Consider the following 24,370-nt stretch of genomic DNA (forward strand, 5'->3'; position numbering starts at 1 on the left):
CTTCGTAATGTGTGTTTCTAAAGTAAATTTTTTTCCAAATTTTTTTTTTGTTTTCTTAAATCTATTTGCCTGCGGGCGCCAACACCTCCATTCAATTTTTTTTTTATGATTTTAACTCTAGCCAAAATTTTTAAACATTGATGACCTGGCATACGAATTATCCTTCTTTAATGAACTAAATATTTTGAATAGTTTTTTCTAAATTTTTTTTTTGTTTTCTAAAATCTATTTGCCTGCGGGCGCCAAACCCTCTATTCAATTTTTTTTTTTTATGATTTTCATTGTAGCCAAATTTTTTAAACATTTACTTCGTAATGTGTGTTTCTAAAGTAAATTTTTTTCCAAATTTTTTTTTTTGTTTTCTAAAATCTATTTGCCTGCGGGCGCCAACACCTCCCTTCAATTTTTTTTTTTTTAGTTATGTAACTCTAGTTGAAAATTAGATAAAATTGATAACTTGGTGGTGCCGCATGAATAATCATTCTTTGATGAACTTAATATTTTGAATAGTTTTTTCTAAAGTTTTTTCCAAATTTTTTTTTTTTTTCTAAAATCTATTTGCCTGTGGGCGCCAACAACTCCCTTTAATTTTTTTTTTTATGATTTTAACTCTAGCCAAATATTTTAAACATTGACAATCTGGTATCCTTTGAAGATTTCTTTAATGAACTTAATATTTTGAATAGTTTTTTCTGTTTAAGTTTCGGGAAATTTTACTTTGAACTTCGTAATGTGTGTTTCTACTGTAAATTTTTTTCCAAATTTTTTTTTTGTTTTCTAAAATCTATTTGCCTGTGGACGCCAACACCTCCCTTCAATTTTATTTTTATGATTTTAACTCTAGTAGATTTTTTTGTATAAATATTTTTCAATATTAACCGGCTATACCTGGGAGTACGCTGAGTACCCGTGTACTCCTAAAGCGTGTTCCTAAAGTAAAATTTTTTCCACATTTTTATTTTTTGTTTTCTAAAATTCATTTGCCCGCGGGCGCCAACATCTCTCTTCAATTTTTTTTTTTATGATTTTAATTGTAGCCAAATTTTTTAAACATTTGTGTTTCTACTGTAAATTTTTTTCCAAATTTTTTTTTGTTGTCTAAAATCTATTTGCCTGCGGGCGCCACACCTCCTTTCAATTTTTTTTTTTTAGTTCTGTAACTAATTGAATATTTTGTATTGACTTGAAAATTGATAACTTGGTGCCCCATGAATAATCATTCTTTTATGAACTAAATATTTTAAATAGTTTTTTCTGTTTAAGTTTCGGAGCATTTTAGGTTGAACATCGTAATGTGTGTTTCTACTGTAAATTTTTTACCAAATTTTTTTTTGTTTTCTAAAATCTATTTGCCTGCGGGCACCAACACCTCCCTTCAATTTTTTTTTTTTTAGTACTGTAATTCTAGTTGAATATCTTGTATTGACTTGAAAATTGATAACTTGGTGCCCCATGAATAATCATTATTAAAGACAACCACATTTTACACAGATAAAATGCGACGAGTTCTGTGTTTACATGGCAAATTAAGGAGGGATGCGTTTTAAGTCAAAGATTTTATTTTACCCTAATTCTATAAATGTGACTATTATATCACCTTTAATTTTTCGTGATGCAACTGTAGTTAAGTATCCGCACATTGACCAATTTCAATTCTTAGCATAACAAAGGTCAAAGATATATCAAAGGTGCTAAGGAGGCTATACCATTTACTTATATTAATATTATAATACTATACTACAAATATTAATTATACGTCAATAAGATATACATTTTACATTTTTAACAATATCAATTTTTATAGTAAAAGGTGTAGGTACCACCTACTTTTAACTTTATATTTTGGCATGACAAAATACGATGGAGCAATAAAACAATATTGTAGAGACTGGTTTTTAAGAGTTCAATAGGTAATTAATTATTCCATTATTAATGATTAATGAATACAAATTACCCCAAATACTTTCATTGATGTAATGATGTTACTCAAATTATTAAAGTTAACCATAACATAGATAAATGTAGGTATGAATCCTGAATTGATATACCTTGATGGACAAAAGTACAAAACTAATTGACGACTCTCTATGTGGCCTATTGTACATAAATAAATGCCTATTAGTTAAACCCATTACCCATAGATTCTTCTATTATCAATGGTTAATCCAGCAATGATACAGTAGGTGATTCTTTTAAATGTACCCAGGTACCTATAAACACTAATTATTTCGAAAAGTATTAACGTTTTGGTGAACCAGGTACCTAAATAACTATCCTGATTAATATAACGACGCCAGAGATCGGAATATTTACTATTGGTCATTCATTTATTTAAAAATGTAAATCTTCAGTTAGTAATTACCTATTATAAAAAAATAAGTGTAATAATGATAGTAGTATTCTCATCTATCTCGCCAAATTCGTTTCACTTAACTGTTTTTTTCTAATGTAGGTAGAATATATAGTACTATAAAATATAATATAAATATATATATATATTATTATATTATAATATACCAGTATACGTATTACGTAATGTAACGTATACTACATTATAAACATATACCACATACGATTATTTTTGTTGATGGGAACTGGCATGAAAAGTAGGAATTTACTGACTACTAAGTAGTTAAAATACGCCTAACTCGTACCTTCGAGTAGATGACAATATTATTGAATTTACCCACCTGTTCGACTGTTCCAGATTTTTTTGAGTTCTTAAAACAAAAATATGGTTTTGTGGTAAAAAAAAAAATTTATAATTATTAAATACTTATAATATTAATAGTCAGTTCTTAGGTGGCTGAATAGCTAAATTAATATTTTACCTAATAATAATATTATTAATTTATTCGATTTTCAATTGAAATTTATACTGTGGCGGCATCTTACGGTTAACATTTGAACACTTATCCCTGTTAAATTGTTATCAATTTGTCGGATAACAAATATGTGATAATAGTTGAGCAGTTGTGAGTTTATACTTGAGTACTTCATACGTTTTATAAGTTTTAATATTTAGCATTTCGTCTTGAAGACTAAAGCTTCCAGCTACCTGTTGAATGAAAATATTATAATACTATATTTATTTTTTAAATTCATTGTGAGTATCCAGCATTTAGTTACATTATAATTTTCAATTTCATTATTTTTATAGTAATAAATTATTGTTCTAAAATTCCATGTCTCCATCTAGGAATAGCAGCCAAATAATAAAACTAATCACATAACTTTCTAAAGACTGATTTCTACCATATTATTGTTATGCCGCCAAAAAAAAACGCCAACACCAAGGGTCCCAAGAGCACTTCAAAAGCAGACGATGAGGGCAAAGGAAAGGAGAAAAAAGGAGGTTCAGCTGTTAAAGTAAGAAAATAAATTATAGGTGCTTGGTTAAATCTTAAATCTATGCCTTATGCACTGAAGTCTAATATAAATGATTAAACACTAATAGTTATGTCGCAAATGTTATATTACATTTTCATTATTTTTTGTTTTATATAGAGAGACAAGTCTATTTATTTCAATACCTATATACCAAAGTTAAAGATTTTATGAATCATTTTACTTTGAGGATGACTGACTATGTTTTTTATTTAATAGTAGGTACCTATTACAGTCAATAAATATTTCATTCAGTTTCACTTCCAAATATAGTATCATAATACTAATATTACTATCGTATTAACGTATCCAACTGCTTATGCCATGCTCTCATGTAATATAGACAAGACGAACACTGAAAAAATAAAAAATAAAATCACCGTGTAAAATAACATATTTATAAATAGCATAATACTATTGTTTATTTATCTTTTTTTTTTTTAACATTACCTCATGTGATATAATATTTCAGGTGAGACACATTCTGTGTGAAAAACAGTCTAAAGTGTTGGAAGCTATGGAAAAACTCAAGGCAGGTGTAAAATTTAATGAAGTTGCTACACTATACAGTGAAGACAAAGCTAGGCAAGGTGTAAGTTAATATTTTATTATTCGATTGATGTCTTTATGTATACATTAATATTATTACACTTATGGTCAGTAAAAAAAAATAGCAGGAACAAAAATTCAAATGACTCACTTTTTTTATAAGAATATAAGCCAATATTTGTATTTATATTGTTATATTATGTGTGATTTATATAAATCTGTTAATCTATATTCTATAATATTGTACTAAAATACAAATTAAAAATTTTTTTTTTATATCATACTGTTTATACAATAAAAATTCAATATCTTTATCATAATATAATATTATAAAATATTAAGAAGATATACATACTTACATAAAAAATTAACAATAAATGTATTCTCAATTATATTATTTTAATATAATATACCTACATCATATTGAGTTTAACTGGTTTGAGTAATATTAATAATATTATAACTTTAGGAATTCCATAAATTCAAATTTAATTTAATAATTTATTGTATTGTAGTCAATTAATTTATACATACATATTGCATCCCATATTATCTTGGACAATTATAGTTTTGCTTAATTTGTTATACTGAACATTATTTTGGCTACCTTTTCTGATTTATATAAATTACCTACACTAATGTACTTTAATTAGAATATAATTCTTGTATAGATAGGTAATTGGTTAAACCAACTAAAAACTAACGTTTTTTTTCAAAAGAAAATTTCAATTTGCATAATACCTAAATAATTAATTTATATTTATAATTTACTTAATTACTTGTTTTTATGGTCAAGAGTTTGAGAAATATCATAATCAGTGTTATTAAAATGTTAAAACTTTATAAATATGTACTTGGCATCAATCATACCTATAATAGAATAGTATATTTTCATTTCTCTATATTTAGTAATTGTATTAATTAATTTCAGGGTGATTTGGGCTGGATGATTCGTGGCTCAATGGTTGGTCCATTTCAAGATGCTGCATTTGCTTTATCTGTATCGAGTCTTGCCAGTCCTGTTTATACCGACCCACCCGTTAAAACTAAATTTGGTTACCACATTATTATGATCGAAGGGAAAAAATGATAATTTTTGTTATTTGTTGCATTATGTTCATTATCAAATAGTACTTGTGTTAACTTGCACTACTAATTGAGGAAAAACTGTATAAAATATGTATTTACATGCGTAAGTATAAAATGTGTCACTGTGTAAGTGCAATAAACTAATTTTTATCTACAATATATTGATGTTTTTTTTATTGCTTACACAATTAATTATATTTTTATCAAGTAACTACCAAAACTATTAATACAATAATTGTTAAAATAAAATTAATTCACAGATCACAAGAAAATCATATAACACAATGCTGCTAAAAATAAATTTACAACTATTATAGACACTAAAAGAATTATTATTGACTAATTTTAGTTTTAGGGTAATTTGTTTACCATTTATTATTAAGTACTCATCAAAATATGTATATTATAATTGAGTTTAAGTATCAGTTTTTCACATTCTCTATAATTACATAGATAAGCAGTTTCCAGCCTTTGTTTTACCGAGTACTACTTGACATTTATATGACTAATAGAGGTGTACGACCCAAATAAGTAGTATAAATGAATATTTTTAAAATATGCCTTACCTTTATTCATAGATTTAAATTGTGTTTTAGACAAGTAAAAAAATAATCCTATAGTATTAACAGACTTATACTTAAGTGCATGTATGTGTGCCTATAAATCTTTTGTCAAAAATGGCTAAAAAGATTTCATCAGGATTTTGTACTTAAGGTTTTTTGATGCAAGGAATTCGATAATTCATTGTTGAAGGTCTCATTTCTTATAAATTGCACATTTTCGGTCATGTTAGTAGTACAACTTGATAATCGTGGCAACCATTATGACTTTAGTATTTTCTTGATTAAGTATTAATTTTTGAAAACAAATTGATATAAAGAAAAAAATATAGAATTGATAGAATTATTTTGTTAATTAATTACCGAAGCAAAACACCATATGTTATTGAGCAAACAACATTATTTTTTTATTTTTTTTACATTGTTTTTTTGCTTGATGATTTGTTGAGAGTTTTTTCCAATTCTATAGTCTAAAATGTTGCTATTTGAAATGTACAATACATCTCCTACATCAGCCAAGAAACTCTGGCCTGTCATCCTATTATGTAATTCATAACTAATTTGATTTTAATCAGCAAATTATAATTAAAGTTTTAAGATTAACAAGCAAATATATAATTTTTAAGAAGCTAATCCCAAGCTAAACTCGGTTACCTAGTACTAATTACTAATATATAAATTAGATGTGTAAAATAAATATTAATTATTTTTTTTAAACATAGTAACATACAATCTAAATTCTGTTTGTTTATCTCCGGTTGGGATTTGCTGACCAAGAGTGTTTATTTGACATAATTTTCCAAAATTCATATGTATGTAAATGTGTTTTATTTGCTTTTACAAACATTGTATGTACATAAAACGTGTAAACAATTATTATTAAATTACTTGATTTCTATATTCCATGATTATTTCTACTGTAGACATTTGAATGAATCAGTTACGGAATGAGTGAAGTTTAAAATAAAGTAATAAGATAAGTTAACCCTAATATTATTAAATTATTTTATTAGTATAAATGTATTTATTAGCATTATTACAGTGTTTGTTTTGTATAAAGTAGGTATAATTAATTTTTTCTTATATATATTGTATATTATACTTTTCAATAACAATTTACACATGTTTTTTTCTCTTATTCTAATAAAATGAACACAATTTTGATTAAAATAAAAATTATTTTACTAATTTAACTTAACATTTTATATGCTTAAACTCCATGCATAAATAAAAATTAATTTTTAAAAAAAATGAAATATATTTCACAGTTTAGGTACTTATGTCTTAGGTTTAATGTTATTACATATTCATTAAATAGATAAATAATTTGAGTAAGCAACAAAAATATCCAAATTTTGAGGGTTGTAAGGTATAATTATAGATCAGTAATAAAATATAATATAATGTACATCTTACGGTTTACTACATTTTTTCTGTAATTAAAATTTTTAACAGCAAGTTGTTGTGAATACAAAAATATAAATAAAATATGCTACTCAAACTATTATGGCTTTAACATATTATAAAACTCCAAAGTATAATATACATAGATTAATAACAAACGGATGTTAATAAATGGTCATCGGAATTAATGGTTACCCAACGAGGAACTGAGTTGATTTTGAGCAGGGAGGGTCATCAAACAATGTGGTTTGGATTCATAATATAATGTTAGGTATAGTAATTATTGTACATAACATGATAAAAAAAAAAAAAAAACAATAAATCCATTTGTTTGTATAAGTCATGGTTCCTATTACATCAGCTGCGCTGAGTTAAAACATAGGTATGTCTTTATATAAAATATATTTACATTTACCTAGTTTATAATATATATAATTAACATAATGACGTAATAACTGCGGTGCACAACGATCCCGTCGTAAATCGATGTTGATCGATAATATTATAATGGTACGTACACCGAACTTTGGTTTAAAAAAGTTTGTTGTCGTCGACGTTGAACTTCTGCAAATAATAATCATAAAAAAATATATTATCAATATGTTGGTAAGACATGTCATTAGCCAAGTCCAACAGTGTAAAGTTACTTTAAAATGTAAAGAAAATTTTAACGAGTTCCTTACAGACGAATAACACACTGACAACATTTTAATAGTTAGTACAAAATCCAAGACTGGGCATTAACACGTTATCACCTTTGAGAGTTAAATGTTTTTATATTCACTTTTAATATGTTTGCTAATTCTTGACGAACTACTTCTTACCACTTTATGTAGAGCAATATCAAAATCCTAATTGTGTACGTGGAGGAGTTATATAATTGTACCTTTTTCCTCTACTGCTTTTGTGAGTAGTATATTATTATGTATGTTTTTCAAAAATATTATAATTTAACTACAAAAAAAATGATTAACAGTATTTTTGTGAATATGTCTTTTGAATCCCGTTCACTTTAGTACGTCCTAGCGAATCAAGTCTCCATACTAAAAAGTGTAGCAAGAAACGGTCTTACAAATACCTAGCCAAACTATTACATTATTTTCATACACATTGTATCTATTATTGAGGGAAAAAATAATTTGTAAGACGGCGTGATGTATAGGCAATACAGGTACATTAGACAGCATTTATTTTTAATGTTCCATAATAGGTCTGTTATTCAATACGTAGGTATGAGTGTATGACATTCCTACAAATATTATCTTGTAATGGGTACCTAAATAATTTTCTTTTAACGTATACTTCACTAAGAATTACAATATTCATTTATATTCTTATACAATTATTATAATTTATAATTATTTTTCCAACATCTTGATAAATAAGTTTCGTAAATATTACTGAATGTCTGAATGTAAATGAGCATTAGCAAAATTTTAATGATAAATAATCACGTAAAAAATATCAGATAACGGGACCGTGATGCATCGTCCCACACTTGTAAAGCGTGTTAGTTACTTCGAGTATGGTTAAATCATTATATTTTCTTGGTATTAAAATATTAAAGATACACAGGTGACAAGAATTTTTATTGGAATTTTAAATTTAAATTTGTACAAATAATTTTTTATTTAAATATTTATAAAATGTTCAATTTTTATAGCGCAGGCTTGAAAAATTAATAAAAGATTTTTAAAATTAATTCGTACCGGAACCAAAAAATACCTAAATTTTAATATTTTATGGAATGTTTAAATTGGCAAAAATTAAATCAAACTACCATAGTAATAATAATAAAATAAATAATTACTATTGATGGCAGTATAAATCTTATATAAAATACCCTGGGCTGACTAATATGATAAAATATACTTATGGTAATATTGGCTAACGGGCTATCTCTGCTCAGAATCCTTTTTCATACATACAAATATACAATGATATATCATTGAATTCAAATTTATAATACATCACTGTAGTAGTGACCCACTCGAAACCTACTGTACAGTACAGCGGTACCCGATAGCCCAAAATTATTATTTTTTTTTTTAAACGTTTTAAAGATAAATTAAAAATGTCCTTTGATAATTGATAGCAATGTCAAAAATAATATTTTTTATAACACATATCGATATAGTTTATACTATTTATCTATCTCGTAGCGCTCCATATTATGCCTCTATAGCTTACAACGTTTAAATCAAATAAAAAAAATAAAATAGTAAATATCGAATAGTGGTGGTTTCCCGACACTATTGGAGGAGTCTTAAACACAATATAAAATTATTTTTAATTTGATATTTCGTCGAAAGCTCGTTTTTGGCCCCAAAGTGAGAGTTACAACAGTTGGCTCAGAACCATCGAATTGTTATATTATACAAATCAACATCACCTGTACGGGTGACAACATAATGTACTGTCAATAAATTATTAACGTGTGTAATGTATTAGTTATTATAATATTAATAAAAACAGAACGAATCACACCTATATAATAGCTCTGGCACGACAAACGCAAGTGGTGTTATTATTTCACGGTCGGGTCATAATTGTTCGTCTCGTCGGTGTAATCGTCACCGTAATCGCCACCAGTCTCCTCGTCGCCGCCGCCGCCTCCGCCGCCCTCGTCGTAATCGTCCGCCGGCGGTTCCGCGGTGGTCTGCGACCTGTACGATTTCGTCGTGGTCGTCGGTTCCTATCGGTCGTCATCGGACACAGTGATATGTTATTATTACAATCGGTATTGGGCGTCATTCAAATAATATTAAATAGATAAGCGCGCGAGTACGTCATGCAGAAAAAGCACACCAGAGACGAAAAAAAACGACGATGTTAATGACTATGGTATAGTTGGCGTGATAAAAATATGACGAAACGTACCTTTTGCGGCCTCCAACCGCATCCGGGCAACGGCAGTCCGTCTAGTCCGATGGGGCACGGCGCGTCCAGTCCCGGAACTCCTTGATCGCCCTTGTCGCCCCTGTCGCCCTTCCGGCCTTTTTTACCGACCGGACCCTGAAACGGACGCATGCGAGTTAGTCATAGCCTATATGTTGACATATTGTCTGATGTCGATGACCGGCGCCATATTAATATGGTCACGGTGGCCGTCGATGAGCTGAGCAATAGCTGGAGTGGGGGAGGGTTCGAGACTCTCAGTGTTTCCCAATACTTATATGGGTCACGACTCACGGTCCAATTTCACAAAATGTTTATAATGGGTCACGGACTCACGAGCAAATATTTTATACGATTAATTGGTTAAATCACATAATATTATACTACCGATCTATTACAGTGCAATACAATACAACTGTAGAATTATTTGTATGGGTCAGCTGGTAGAAGAAGCTTCGATATAGTTGGTCACCATATCTCAAAAATAATGGGAAACACTGCTCTAGGGCAGTCCCGAAAAAAAGTACCGCTGAAACAGTTGAAATCTGAACCTGTGATTCCTCGTGAACTATTTTCTACTGATAATAAATCTTTGGATAACATTACGAACTATCAATAATATTATAATCGTCTTCTTCTAAGATCTTGACGTATCTACCACGTCGGATCAGGAGGAAAACCGGGGGAAAATACCTGCTATATATAACGTTCCTTGCTTATTTTGAATTGATATAGTATCATTCCGAACGTCGATTCTTATAATAGCATTTATATGTTAGGATCTAATACTGCAACGGTATGCGTACATATAATAATACATATATGATATATATATATCGTATTATATAATACATATTATATTATAGTATTAGTATTAGTATTTTATTAGTAAAATGTTATTCGAACTTAAAACGTATACAATACCTACGTCCTACACGATCTAATTCCGAGAGCCAATATTATAACAGTATAGTAGTAAAACGTTTTTACATTTTCAATAATTATTTTATAAACCTATATGGCAATATGTATCAATTTAATATTAGGTATACCTATAATTGGCCATAATTTTTTTTTTTATTAGTTAACCCGCGGCCACTTAGGCCATTGGGTGATTTGTAAACTGTGTGGGAGGGAACAGTAGGTGTAAACACGTGTGTGTAGTTTTTGGTAGATTTTAAAGTGGACACCCGTAGGTATGTGCCATTCACGGGTGGGGTATGGCGGCACTTGTTCTCCGGACACCGTGACTTGCTCGAAGAAAAATGCCGCCCATGAACCGAGGTTAGAACCAGCGCCGGTGTGCGTCACAACCGGCACCTTAGTCCGCTCGGCCACCCCGTCCCCCATATATAATAATATATATTATACTATACAATAATAGTCATCTGTCACTCTAAACTTTAAATGATTATAAATAATAAACGATTTTCTAGATATTATATATAACATTTGCTTGATATTATTAGCTTTCTCAGAAATATACTCGTTTAATTCCTCTTGGAATACCTAGTACCTGTCAGCTACTAATTAAAAAGTACAAGAAAATTGACTTTCTTCTACATGGGTACATATCAGAAATATTATATATAATAATATAGGTACCATATATATCAAAAACACAATAATGTACAAAAGTCAACAAATAAGTGTTATTATTACGTTAACAAACTAAATAAAAGTTTACGTTTTCCGTAAGTCCGAAAATGTTTCTTCCGGTGTTCTCGAGTAACATGATATCGTAACTTTTGAATTTATTATTTTCGCTATCTATGTTATAATCAAAGGTGAGAAATTTAATGGAGACAATAACTTGAGTTAGTTAATTTAAGTCAACGTTAAGAAACATTAAGTAAATAATTACCTAACAGTGTAACTAACACAAAAAGTTTAAAATTGAGATGGAGAAAAATATTAACTTACCTCAGTTACAAAAATTATAATTAATTTAGTTATCTGAGTCACATAGCGATTGCTGTTCAACTTATTTTTTTTTATATAATATCTTTACATATTTTTCTTAAAAATGCATCTTAATATTTTTTCTTTTGCACAATTTAATATAATAATATATCTGTAGCGATTTAGGCAATTACATTAGTGTCAATTCCAATTTTTAAATCATCGAGTATATTTTGTTTGGTTGTTTTTTATTTAAAATTATTGTTTAAAATGTGATTAAATAAAATAATGAATTATTATTGACTACGGTTATATTATGTACCTATAAACATGGTTTTTATGTACTATTTTAAAAATTAACCAAATCAACATAAGTTTATTAGATAATTATTGGATGGGTTAAAATAATTTTTTACTTAATTTTAACTTTTTGACAATTTCAGACCCCTCTTTAAATTATATTAACGACTTTACGTTTAGGTGAATTCGTAAAAATTGCAATGCAGTTTAAGTGAGTGGTTTTGGAACATTGTAATGCGTTTGAGCAGTATTTTATCAATCCGCTCAATTCGACAGACTTGGGACTCTCCGTGAATTCCACAAGTAAACGAAAAGATGGGTTTTTCAATTGGTTAGATTCACTAAAAACATAATTTTCCATCGACATCTATCGTTGATTTCGTTTTATAGAAAAAATGTATTCAATTTTAAAATTTTGGAACCATATATGTAACAAACTAATAACTAATTAGTAATAACTAACACGAACACTATAACGAGTTCACGTTTCCAATTTTCGAGAAAAACTGAAATGTCTGCCATAATTATTAAGTTTAAGTTGAAAGAATATTTTTTCTTAATCTTTATAATTTTAACTTTTATATATTTTTAAATTGTATCACACTCATCAAAACACAGTATAAATAACTGACCCAAATATATTATTTTTATTAGGCAGGCAAAAAGTGAATTCACCTAAACGCGTAGCACTCGCAATTTTTTCCCGAATAAGAATATGGTATGACTTATGAGCTGATATCGACAACAATTATTGTCAAAAAATCCTCCCTGTAACTTAGCCTATATTGTACTGGTAAAACATAATATTATATATACTCACAGGTTCGCCTTTGTAACCTTTGTCTCCTTTGGGACCCTGAAAATCAAATGCCACGATGGTATTAAAACGCTACTGTTGCAGTACATCCGCAAACGCTTATTATATTAATGTTGAGGAATGTGAGTCCGATAAATTCCACCCAGAAAATGTACATACATTTTACCAATATATATAAATACAAATATTCATGTTATTACGGATTTTTTAACAGATAATAATATTATGTAGGTCCCCACGCATAATATTATTCCGTGGAATTTGTAATAAAATATTAAATAAATTAAATAATTATTAAAATACGTTAGCTATACTTTCATAGTATTAGAAATATAATAATAACATAAAAATTGTTAAACGTTTTGAATCACTGGAGACCAGTGACTGCCCTCTGAGTAAAATGTACGTAAATTTACCGAACTTCTTACCGATGAGACCCGCGTATAAAAATGCATAATATACAGACGGCGCATGCACATTCCGGAGGAGCGAGCAAGAAATATAATATCATATTATTGTTTAAATTATTGTAAATACATATAGAAATGGAATTTGTTTTTAATATTTGATTATTTATGAGGGAAACGGGTGTTATTGGCGCGCCAGGTAGTTAGTTTGATCTTGGAATTTACCTACTTAATTTGTGAATATCTATTGATATTTGATGTCATCATTTCGACTTTTATCAATCGTATACGGTTTCAGTTTTGCTCGCGAAACAATGCGATCGTTAAATTATATTATAGTTAATATTTCCATTATCGTGGTTATAATATTATCATAGCACATCGCGTTAGGTATAGTATACATTACGATAACATCACGTTTGTAATTTTTAGGGACCTATAATGATTGATAACAATAATTGATTTATAAATATTTATCGTTTGAAAACCTGATAACAATGTCTTTTGTATACACGAGATCAAATTTGTATTCTCCCTTTTTTTTCTCAATAATATATTTTCAAGCTGTGTTACAGCAACGCATCTGCAGCGCGGTGATCCTTTTTGTGATTAGTGTTCCTTTTCTTTCTCTCGTCCAGTTATCCAGGGCTATTCTGTTTTCTAATTTGTTCCATACCGTGTACTATATATATACATAGTACATTTACCCCACAGTATATATAACTATCCCTACATATTACATAATATATAGTATATACATACCTACTATTGTGTTCTCTATTATAATTGACCACCCTCGTTTCGCAATCGTAACTCAAAAGCTTATTTGTGATCTCTTTTTGTTGATGTATTATAGTTAGGTATATAGGTAATAATATGCGCTGCATAGATATAAAGAATATGTACATAATATTATTATCTATACCATTATACCAGGTAAGTCGGCGAACGCCACGGTGTTCAGACCCCGATAACCGCCGATTACGTATACCGATGATCGGCTCATTATTTCCCCCTCCTCCCCAAAGGAAATCGAAAAAAAAATAATAGAATGTAAGTATGCGGAAAATGCGCGAGCCAAAGATTACCTACACTATTAAATACGAATAATAATATAGGGCACTAATATAATAATATGTAATTATTATAATATCGACGTTTATATCACCGCTCGTCCTCGACGAGATCGTTGAGATTCGTTAAACGAACGCGCATTTGTAGCTAAATTCCGAGATCAAAACTCAATATGGGTCAAGTACAATATTCATAATATTATGTTTTCAGTGTTAATGTGGGTAATCACATTAGACGGGTTAAATTGTGGGTTTATTGAGGGTACACGAATGGAGGACGTGAGCTGATGTTAATTAATTGAAGCTTTGTACGATATTAAAAATTTAGACAATATAGGACATAGGTATCTGTGGTATAAAACCGGTAGTATTGGACTGGTTCGGTCACTAATTTTGGATAGTAATGTTAGTGCATTACAGTGCTCGATATTATTTGTAAATAGAGTCACTATAATACCATAATATTATAGTGATACATAATATTTGCAGTAGAAACCGTTTAAACACGATTAACTGATTACAACGACAATAATATTATATTATTATTTATAAGCCCAACCTACAATGCTGTTCCACCAATACGTTCGTTTGATCATTTTTCGTAATGTTTATACTTCCAAAAATAGTTATTCCATTAATTTACAAAATTGATATTATTGTAATTTGCTGTTAAAATTAATTCAATTTTTCAAAAACAAAACAGAATAAAATATTTATTTATAGTTAACATATGATATAACATCACTTAAGTAACAATGAAGTAAATTTAAAAAATGTTGATTGTAAGCAAGAAAAATACGAAGTACCTACTGTTATAAACATTTCTAAGTTTCTCATATTCTAATAAAATATCACCTTATATAAAATAAAAAATGGCTCTCTGACTATCGACGTTAATATTATAAGTTATCTGTCACAACAAACAATGACTACGGTAATTGGTTTTATATCGAATTGAGTGTTTTAAAAACACTAAAAAAATTTCTCACGTTAAAAAAACAAATATCTTATGACTCCGAGTTACCATCGCTACAGAATAATATTGGTTGTATACGTTTTAAAATCAATAATTTGAAAATGATTTTTATGAAAGCTTGTAGGTAATAGGTGTGATAACAATGTCTTATTTAAAATGAAAAATGAAATTAACTTAAAAGGACAGTTGTTATTAGTTACTCATGATATACATGTTTGATTTCCTATAGATATTTTTACTTATCTACACAAGATGCTTAATAATATATTATGTATTTATATATATTGCGTTTTATGTTTTGAGTTTATCATTGAAAATCTAATACAAAAAAGAAAATTAATTATGTTTGATATGTTTACAATAACGTGTGGATATATTATCAGGACGAACAAGTCGGTCGCACTTTCTCTGCAGGTCGTAGTAAACGGTTTCTGCTGGTCACACAATGTTATAATGTATAGAAGCAAAATATAAATGTTAATATTGTTTAGTTGAAATGTTATACCTCACCACCAGGAATGCCATCCGTACCCTAAAACAGAACAGAAACAGCTGGAAGTATTTTTATCTCCTTACAAAAACCGTGTTAGTTATTAAAAACCAAACGTCGATATTAATAACACGGACACATATTTATTATATTACACAAGATATTATCATATAGAATATACGTTTGTGCGTATATTGTGTGACATACATACAGGCAGGCCAGGATCTCCGCGTTCCCCTTTGGTACCGGGCTCCCCTTGACCACCCTAGAAATATAGGCGATAAAGCGATAGAGAGACAGAAACATAATAGGTATAAGGCGTAACACAGTTTTATAACACAATTATATTAATTAATATGTTCGGTGAAAAACCAATAATATGACAACATTATATTATTATAATATACATGAGTATATGACAAAGGCCCAAACGATTGGAGTTATATGCGTCTGATATATTATAGGTATTAAAATGTATGTATTATAATAATTACCTTCATCCCGTCCAGTCCTGGAGGACCCTAAAATAACAAAAACCAAAGCCTTATTAACACGTATACTCATTTGGGATACGGATAGGTTTTGCAAATGATGGTTAGTGATGAACGAAGAAAGAAAAAAATAAATCACACACAAAAAAAAAAAACTGTTAATTAGGTATAGGTACTCACCCCGCAGGCACACATGCAGCATTCCACAAGTCGGTTTAGAATACATTTTTTTTTTTTTAATAAAACCAAATATATATATTATATAGGTACCTATTATTATTATGATGGGCGGGAGGAAGTTAACGACTATCGATAATTCTCCCGGAAATAGTGTAATATAATATGTATCATATCATATTTGTACGATTACTATACTGTACTTTTCATGACCGATTTTCTGGACTCTGGTTCTTACTGGTTGCCGTTTATAAGTTTGTAACTACAGATTTCCAAATAATCGTAACATTTTCAAATCGATTTTTAAAAGCACATCACGTCGTTATACGTAATTTATTTCACTAGGATTTTATTGGTACTAATTTTTTTGGCATACGTCAGTTACAAAATTTAATTATTATTAGTGCATTATATTAAGTAATAAATATTACCTATACGTGCTCATTGTAGATAGTGTTGGTACCTACATTTTGTAATATAATTTAAAACGTTTCGTAGAGAAACGAATACCTTCATATTTAAATATTTGAATATTTAAAGTTGGTTAATTAATGCGCCTTTGATTTGAGTATACTATTATTTTATTATTATTTTTTCAATCAATTTTATTTAAATTATTATTTTTTCAATCAATATTATTTAAATTATTATTTTAAATGTTTATATATATATTTACTTTGTATAATTTATTATAATTTTGACTTTAATTTATTATAAACATTGAATAATTTAGCACATAATTCGCTCTTATCATAGTATTCTGAATAATACAATAAAACGGTTTTTATCAATAAATATCCCTAGAATAACGTTTAAAATACATTTTAAACAAACAATAAGAATAAAATATTTTGTTATTATTCAATTGTATTAAAAAAAAATAATAATACTCATAGCAAATATATGCATTTATTAATGATTTGAAATTTATCATGTATACTATATAAATTAAGAACAAATTCAAAGTTTTATTTTCAAGATGTTTACCTAGGTTTAAAATTATTATTACCATTTTCAAACAGTTATCTCTAATTTTTTAATGTCGAAAAATATATATTCATAGTACTTGCGCATGTTAAATCTTTTATAATAAAAAATAATTGCAATTTAACATATTTTTTACCAAACATAAACGCAGTATAAGGCATACGTATTTTGTCTAAACATCGGTATTTTTTCGATCATATCGATTTTAATAATGGTTGAACAATTCTATGGTTTCAAACCAATGTGTATAATATTATGTTGTATTAAACACAGGTAATAGCCTGTAGGTATTAGATACTGTATGCTTAAGGCGTTGTAATACATTGGAAGCTACAATTTGTTTTTAGTAATTTTAAATTTCTATTACAGTCATCAATACGATTTTCCCTTAAAATGTACTTTAATAGACTATATAGATCAATCAACATTATTTCGTTTGGTGGATTATTTCCCGATCAAACGTAGAATAAAACATTGATGGCAAAATACTAAAATGTATGATGAAACGGATTGACATTGTAATAATATTATAATATTTAGGTAGGTGCCTATCCAATGTGTATGAGAGAGGTAGAATGAATAACGAGGATCATTAACGAACATCAACCATTATCGCCCAACCGGTATAGTGGACCCATGAGCCAATATTATATAGACGAACGTGTACATATTCTGTTTATCAAACACAATTTTCGATTTACCGATTTCCCGAAACCCCTCTAGCTGCAAATTTTACGAAATAGCTATATAATAGTAGGTATATATTGTAGTATTACTGACGGACACGCTGCAGTTGCACGCGATACAATGCATTCGCCCTGCAGGGAAACAGATAAAAAGAAGACAAATAACATACAACGTGCATTTTATTGCGGTGCACTCACGGATCTGCAATTATTATTCGTGACATTCTCGACGATGCACACACGCGGAAAACGCTCTTACTATAATATTATACCACAGTCATTGTATTAATATAATAGCGGTAGTCATTCACTTAATATTAAATTTATTATAAGTAAAAATTTAACATAATACCATACACTTATAATATACATAGTAGTTTTAATCGTAAATAGTATCGTTATTTCGAATAAAATATATTTAAAAAAAAAAAAGTAATTTTACACGCAAAAGTCGTAATAAAAGATAGCTATATAATATAAATTAATATGTTTACAATAATAATAATAATAATAATAATAATTTATCGATGAATATATAATATAGATTTTACAAATTATATTATATTATATGTAAGTAGGCATATATATATTTATATATATATATATATATATAATGGTATACATTTATAATATTTCACCTTAATTTTGTTTTAGTAGGTACTTATTCAAAAGACGATACTATATAGTATATTTATTCTGAACCCTATACACCATTAACAGCGTATATAGGTAAAAACTTGGTATAATAATTATACTTGTAAATTATGTACAAACGAAAAACTTTTTTTTATTCATTTCCGTTTCTCGCGAAAGGCATCTCTCGGAAGAGTGAGTATACCATATATTTGTAAATATATATATATAAATATATATATATATATAATATATGATACGGCATTTTGTATGTATATAATCGTATATTATAATATTGTATATACAAGTATATGTAAAAAAAAAATACAAATTTCTTAAACTTATATGACATAAATCATAATAATTATGGTGGTGGGACGGTGAGGGGTCGAAACAATTATGAAACTCGTAGTGGGACTTTTATTATCTTGAAGATTTTGATTTTTAAATATTGGTTTCGATAATAATGACGTAAAAACACGACGTCTGGATCCGGAAAACTACGGACTACAAGAATATTGCATATCGATTAAATCCTAGCGATCGATAATAATATGATCGTGTTTGTTCGAATATAATATAATATTATAGGTAGGTCACAATCGCAACACCGCCTCATGTTGGAGTCGTGCGGAAGTACCTACGGAAAACATGCGTCTGTCTCCTACTATAATAATTATAGTGAAGTTGAATGTAGTTTAAGGGAGAAAAACTTTGGCGTGGATAGTGGACGGGGGAGGAAGTTGGGTAAATCGAATAAACCCACAGCTGTGCGATCGACACAAATCATTTGGCAAACCGACCGAAATCATTACCCGCTGGAGTAATATGCGTTTGGCTTAAGCCCCGTGCGTCGTATATTTGATAATATTGTCAAATGTTCGTCGGTAAAAATGATCGGTATATGTAGCTAATGTGATAAATTAAGATGATGTTAATACTTAATGTATATCGGTTTTTGGTTTAATTATTATTTTTATCATCTTCCGATCGAATATTTTCCACTCTCCGTGGCATCCGGATAAGATCATTGTATTGTAAAATCGTTTTAGTTTAACATAATACTTAAAATATTATAAGTTAAATTATTAAAATCGAAAAATTACATGTTTGTGTGTTTGTGTGTTGTGTATGTGTGTTATTGGTGTGTATGTATGTGATGTATCGGTTTTAGCCCCACTGCCATTTAGGTGGATTTTGGACATTAGGTACCTATATACAAAAAAAAAAAAAACTTATAAAAAATTTTTTTGACGAAAAAACACATTCAGTTACATATTATTACGACCCGTTTCATAAATTATAATAATGTCGCGTCTGTAAAAAAAAATGAATATAATAATATTATTTTATCATGTACAGCGGTTTGCTCGTTTTTGACGAAAAACAAATATTTACACGTCTTTGTTAAATCTTTTTAATGTAATAAAAAAAAACGAAAATCATAAATACATATCGCGGCTTAAATTATATTAATATTATACGGCACGTGTTAGTATATAAATACGATGGCGGGACCAAGAGATAACTACAAAACGTATTAATCATTATTTATAACATTAAGAAAATAGGTAGGTATAGAGTAAGACTAAATATTAAAAAAATTGTTTAAAAAAAAACGGTTAGTTAAAACTCTAATGGTGATATATATTATTATATATGATAAAGGATTTGAAAAATAATAATATAAGTGTATATATAGTTAGAGTCTAAAAGGTAGTTTAATTTATAAGACGGATGTTAGTGTTTTTGAACGTGTCTAAGAAGTAATACTGCCTTAAACCTGTAGAAAAAGCATTTATTTTTTTATCAACTTTAGAGATGTTAAGGTGTAATGTTAATTACTAAAAAAAATATGATAAACGAGTTTATATGTATATCAGCTACTAATATAATATAACCACGTGACTCGTATTATAATATTATTATGTAGATGAAAACGGATTCCTTACCGTCGGGCCGGGCTTCCCCTGGACCGAATCTCCTCTTGGTCCCATCGGGCCCTAAATGTATGAACAATAAAATAAATTGAAGAAATTCGATTTTAGTACACTGCGCATAATAATAATGACATTGCGACGGGGCTGCGATTGGCCCGACAACAGCTGCTATACGGTATACTTACGGGTAAACCCATCGGGCCGGGATCGCCTTTGGATCCTTTTTCACCCTATAAAAATTAAAAACGATTAAATCGATTGTCGCTAGCGATTTGTATTGTTTTCCAATAATTTATTATATTTTCAAAGCGCGCATTTTATTATTGCCACCGACGGCGACGTTTAAAACTGTTCTTTTCTAAATAGTTGATGTTATTGCGAACAGCATAGTAATATAATTAAAATATGCAAAGATGAAATAAAATATTTCCGTAAAATAATAATAATAAAATAAAATGAACCTTTTACATGTTTAATTAAACATCTAACATTCTTAATTAATTATTATTACGCATAACATAAATAACTGCAAGATTCTCTGACTTTTGACAAATGGAAAATGTATGACAAAAAGCAAAACCCGCATTCGAACAATATCATGTTATTTATTCATACTGATTTTTATATAAGGTGTCAAACTGTGTGAAATAATGACGTGTTTCTAACAGTCGCCTACAACAGTTGTAGGTACTCTATACTACAGTCGTAATACAGACTATAAGGAAATTAAACTCAAATATTATATACGAATCTTTTATCGTGGTGATCAACCATCTACTAACCTGTTGCTCATATATTATATAATACCATATGTATCGTACCCACTTCAAAACAAATGTCGTAAACACGCAATGTTGCGATGTAAATTTGATTAACATTCAAAATATGGTGTGATTGACTGGTTAATAATTTATAGTAAGTAATTGTGTGCAATAATATCAAAACTATAAACATCAGACGTGAATTGAATGAGCTCCGTTTTCGAATGCTTAAGTCGACCCTAAACGTTGACGGAAATATATTACATATTTCGTGAATCGTATTAATCGTGACTTTAGGCTATTTGTTCGTTCTCGTATATTGATAATATTTATATGGCGTGGACACTGGACACTGCCTATTCGTACTTCTTATTACATTTAATCGTATCGACAGACTACGAATATAAATCCCCTACCGCTATAAATTTGTCTGCGCAACAGGTATAATACCACCGCAAATTGAAATAAACATTTATATCGATTAAAATATATTATTTGATGTATTATATTATCAAACTCTACTGCGGACGAATTTTCATCTTTGTATTCTTTTTCATTATATAGAGATCATATACAAAAAATTATGCGTAGAAGAAATAAAGAAAGGTTTTTTTTTCAATTCATATAGTAAGTATTTGGTTTGTTTGTACTCCAATGATATTTTTATTGCAAATGTATTATAAAATTTGAAGTAAAATCAACTTCCAAAATTAATTTTAAGTTTATTAAAATTATGAACAAAATCCGAAAAATAAGCTTTTCGAACAAATTATCGACTTAATTCATTTTTGTTTATATTTTTATTACATTAAAATTTCATACTGGAAGTTGATTAAATTGAATTTAGAAAATGATTCTAAATGAAAACCCCTTTTGTCAAGTCGCAATATACCGTATTGAATATTATATATCGGTACTAAGTGCTTTATGTATTATAAAACTACCTATATTATATAGGTTTGTGTGTGTCACTATATTATAATAATATTATAGTTTCGAATACGCATATAATACATAATATTTACAGGCATAAAACATAAAGTATAATAACAATTTTATAACGGTTTTGGAAATGCAATATTCAAAGTGAGTATAATAATTGAGTTGCTCGTTTTGCAAATGCAATAATCGCCTTAAATATTTAGCGTTTGACGGGATTACCGCAACGTGGGTATAGCTACTTAACGGTCATAAAAACGGAGTGTGCGTTGTGTATATTATATTTTTATTATGGGTATGCCAGGTACACCATAATAATTATATTAATTTATCTACCTCCATACCTGGCTGAACGTCGCAAGATTATAATATATTGTACTACTATTATCGTGGCTATCGATTTTTCGTCGACCAGGAAGCTGTGTACCATTTTTGCAGCAGCAGTGCACGTGTGTCCGAAAATATATTATTATCACCGCGACGTTTGGCCGTTGGGAAATCGGACGGTAAAAATATGCAATCGCAGAATAAGTCGGCCCTCCGCAAATCGTGAGTGGAATAATACCGGTCGCCCTCCCCCCTCACACACCACCACACTGCCATAGTTCGCAGATTTTGTCGATTTGGCTACGTCGACGTTACACAATATATTATATTATGTGTCTATAGGTGCATATAAATATATAATATCATATGATACGTATATTGTGTTGGTAAATTGTATCGAATGTTTTTGTACTACGACTTGTATAATATGGCGCAAGTGCATTTTCGATAAACTAAACAAGTGGACATAAGCTGAACCGCGTAAAAATTAATTATAAATCATTTATTTGTCGAATTTATAAGTTGTTTTTTAAAAACCATTACAACAACTAAATGTATAGGTATATAATAATAATATATAATATGAACAATGCACACATGGTAGGTACATGGTAAAATGGTAAATGCACGATAATAACAAAACAACACTAGAAAGTACAAATATTTATTTTGGAAAAACATGTCCCGACAACGTTTTTTCGTCAAAAATAATCGAATGCATAATAATTATTAATTAATAACATTATAATTTATAGGCAACTATTGATTCGATAACGCGCAAGGCTATAAGACATTAAAACCTATGTGAACATTAATAGGTACTTTTCCAAAATATACAAACATATGTAATGCATAAAATAATTATTACCTATTAATATATTGAAATCCATGAGCGTAATCAATGTATAAACCCTTCTGTTATCCCAGTTATATTTTTTTTATCTGCCATATAATCCGATAAAATCGATCCCTGTTCGTATGACTACGCGTGTCTATATACCTAATTATAAATGTAGGAAAACTGATATTATCCTGTGGTGTGCTGAGGTTAAAGATATAGCGATAATAACAGATATCATACAGTAGGTACGAATAATAGTTCAGTCCATATACGCATTGGTGTAAAATGTAACTAAGTGTAACACATTACACAAATAAGAGAATATTTCCGATTTTTTTTTGGACGCCTGGTGTATAACTAATGTATAAATATTACACACACAGAGTATAAAGTATGGTCCACAGGACTTAGGTATTATAGCGTTAACCTATATGAAATTCCGTAAACGCATATATAAAATAACGGATTATACACATTAAATTTAACACGCGTGCACGCATATAGATAAATACATAATTCACACATTATAATACCCGTACGCGCGACTTATGTGTGTGTTTGTGTACAGATATATTAGGACTATTTTATTTTATTTTTTAATATAAGATATTAAGTGTACCTCAGTATTATCATATTTTTTTTACAGGTATGCGTTTATATTAAAATCATGTAAGGTGTACTTAGGATTTTATATTTATCATATTTTCAAAAAAATCACACGCACTACAAATTCGGA

The 24,370-nt window shown here is 28.7% G+C and overlaps 2 protein-coding genes across 14 annotated transcripts in view; one reads left to right on the plus strand and one right to left on the minus strand.

The window, feature by feature from the left end:
• The first annotated feature begins 2,970 nt into the window (after nucleotides 1-2,970).
• On the plus strand, nucleotides 2,971-5,184 carry LOC132948854 (peptidyl-prolyl cis-trans isomerase NIMA-interacting 4). Its single transcript, XM_061019528.1, has 4 exons — nucleotides 2,971-3,106; nucleotides 3,200-3,369; nucleotides 3,860-3,979; nucleotides 4,868-5,184. The coding sequence occupies exons 2-4, from the start codon at nucleotides 3,268-3,270 to the stop codon at nucleotides 5,024-5,026; spliced, it is 381 nt and encodes a 126-aa protein (XP_060875511.1). The 5' UTR covers nucleotides 2,971-3,106; nucleotides 3,200-3,267; the 3' UTR covers nucleotides 5,027-5,184.
• Nucleotides 5,185-6,310: 1,126 nt separating this feature from the next.
• Nucleotides 6,311-24,370, minus strand: part of LOC132948852 (collagen alpha chain CG42342) — a 111,517-nt gene continuing 93,457 nt past the window's right edge. For 4 of the 13 annotated variants that reach the window (XM_061019523.1, XM_061019526.1, XM_061019517.1 and 1 more), the window contains 9 exons: nucleotides 20,952-20,996; nucleotides 20,779-20,829; nucleotides 16,347-16,373; nucleotides 16,064-16,117; nucleotides 15,868-15,894; nucleotides 12,910-12,945; nucleotides 9,870-10,004; nucleotides 9,477-9,684; nucleotides 6,319-7,553 (listed from right to left, as the gene is read on the minus strand). In XM_061019523.1, coding sequence (XP_060875506.1) covers nucleotides 9,517-9,684; nucleotides 9,870-10,004; nucleotides 12,910-12,945; nucleotides 15,868-15,894; nucleotides 16,064-16,117; nucleotides 16,347-16,373; nucleotides 20,779-20,829; nucleotides 20,952-20,996 — 543 coding nt within the window. In that variant the 3' untranslated portion in view covers nucleotides 6,319-7,553; nucleotides 9,477-9,516. Of the gene's footprint in view, nucleotides 7,554-9,476; nucleotides 9,685-9,869; nucleotides 10,005-12,909; nucleotides 12,946-15,867; nucleotides 15,895-16,063; nucleotides 16,118-16,346; nucleotides 16,374-20,778; nucleotides 20,830-20,951; nucleotides 20,997-24,370 lie in introns of all 13 variants that reach the window. The other 9 variants (XM_061019520.1, XM_061019518.1, XM_061019514.1 and 6 more) reach the window with 8 other exon arrangements.

This window comes from Metopolophium dirhodum, chromosome 7 (assembly GCF_019925205.1).
Source record: "Metopolophium dirhodum isolate CAU chromosome 7, ASM1992520v1, whole genome shotgun sequence".
Classification (NCBI taxonomy): domain Eukaryota; kingdom Metazoa; phylum Arthropoda; class Insecta; order Hemiptera; family Aphididae; genus Metopolophium; species Metopolophium dirhodum.

Bases quoted from the DNA above. Each gene is read 5' to 3' on its own strand.
- LOC132948854 (XM_061019528.1), top strand. From the start codon at position 3,268: ATGCCGCCAAAAAAAAACGCCAACACCAAGGGTCCCAAGAGCACTTCA. The intron at 3,370-3,859 runs GTAAGAAAATAA...ATAATATTTCAG, and splicing joins AAGGAGGTTCAGCTGTTAAA to GTGAGACACATTCTGTGTGA. The intron at 3,980-4,867 runs GTAAGTTAATAT...AATTAATTTCAG, and splicing joins AAGACAAAGCTAGGCAAGGT to GGTGATTTGGGCTGGATGAT.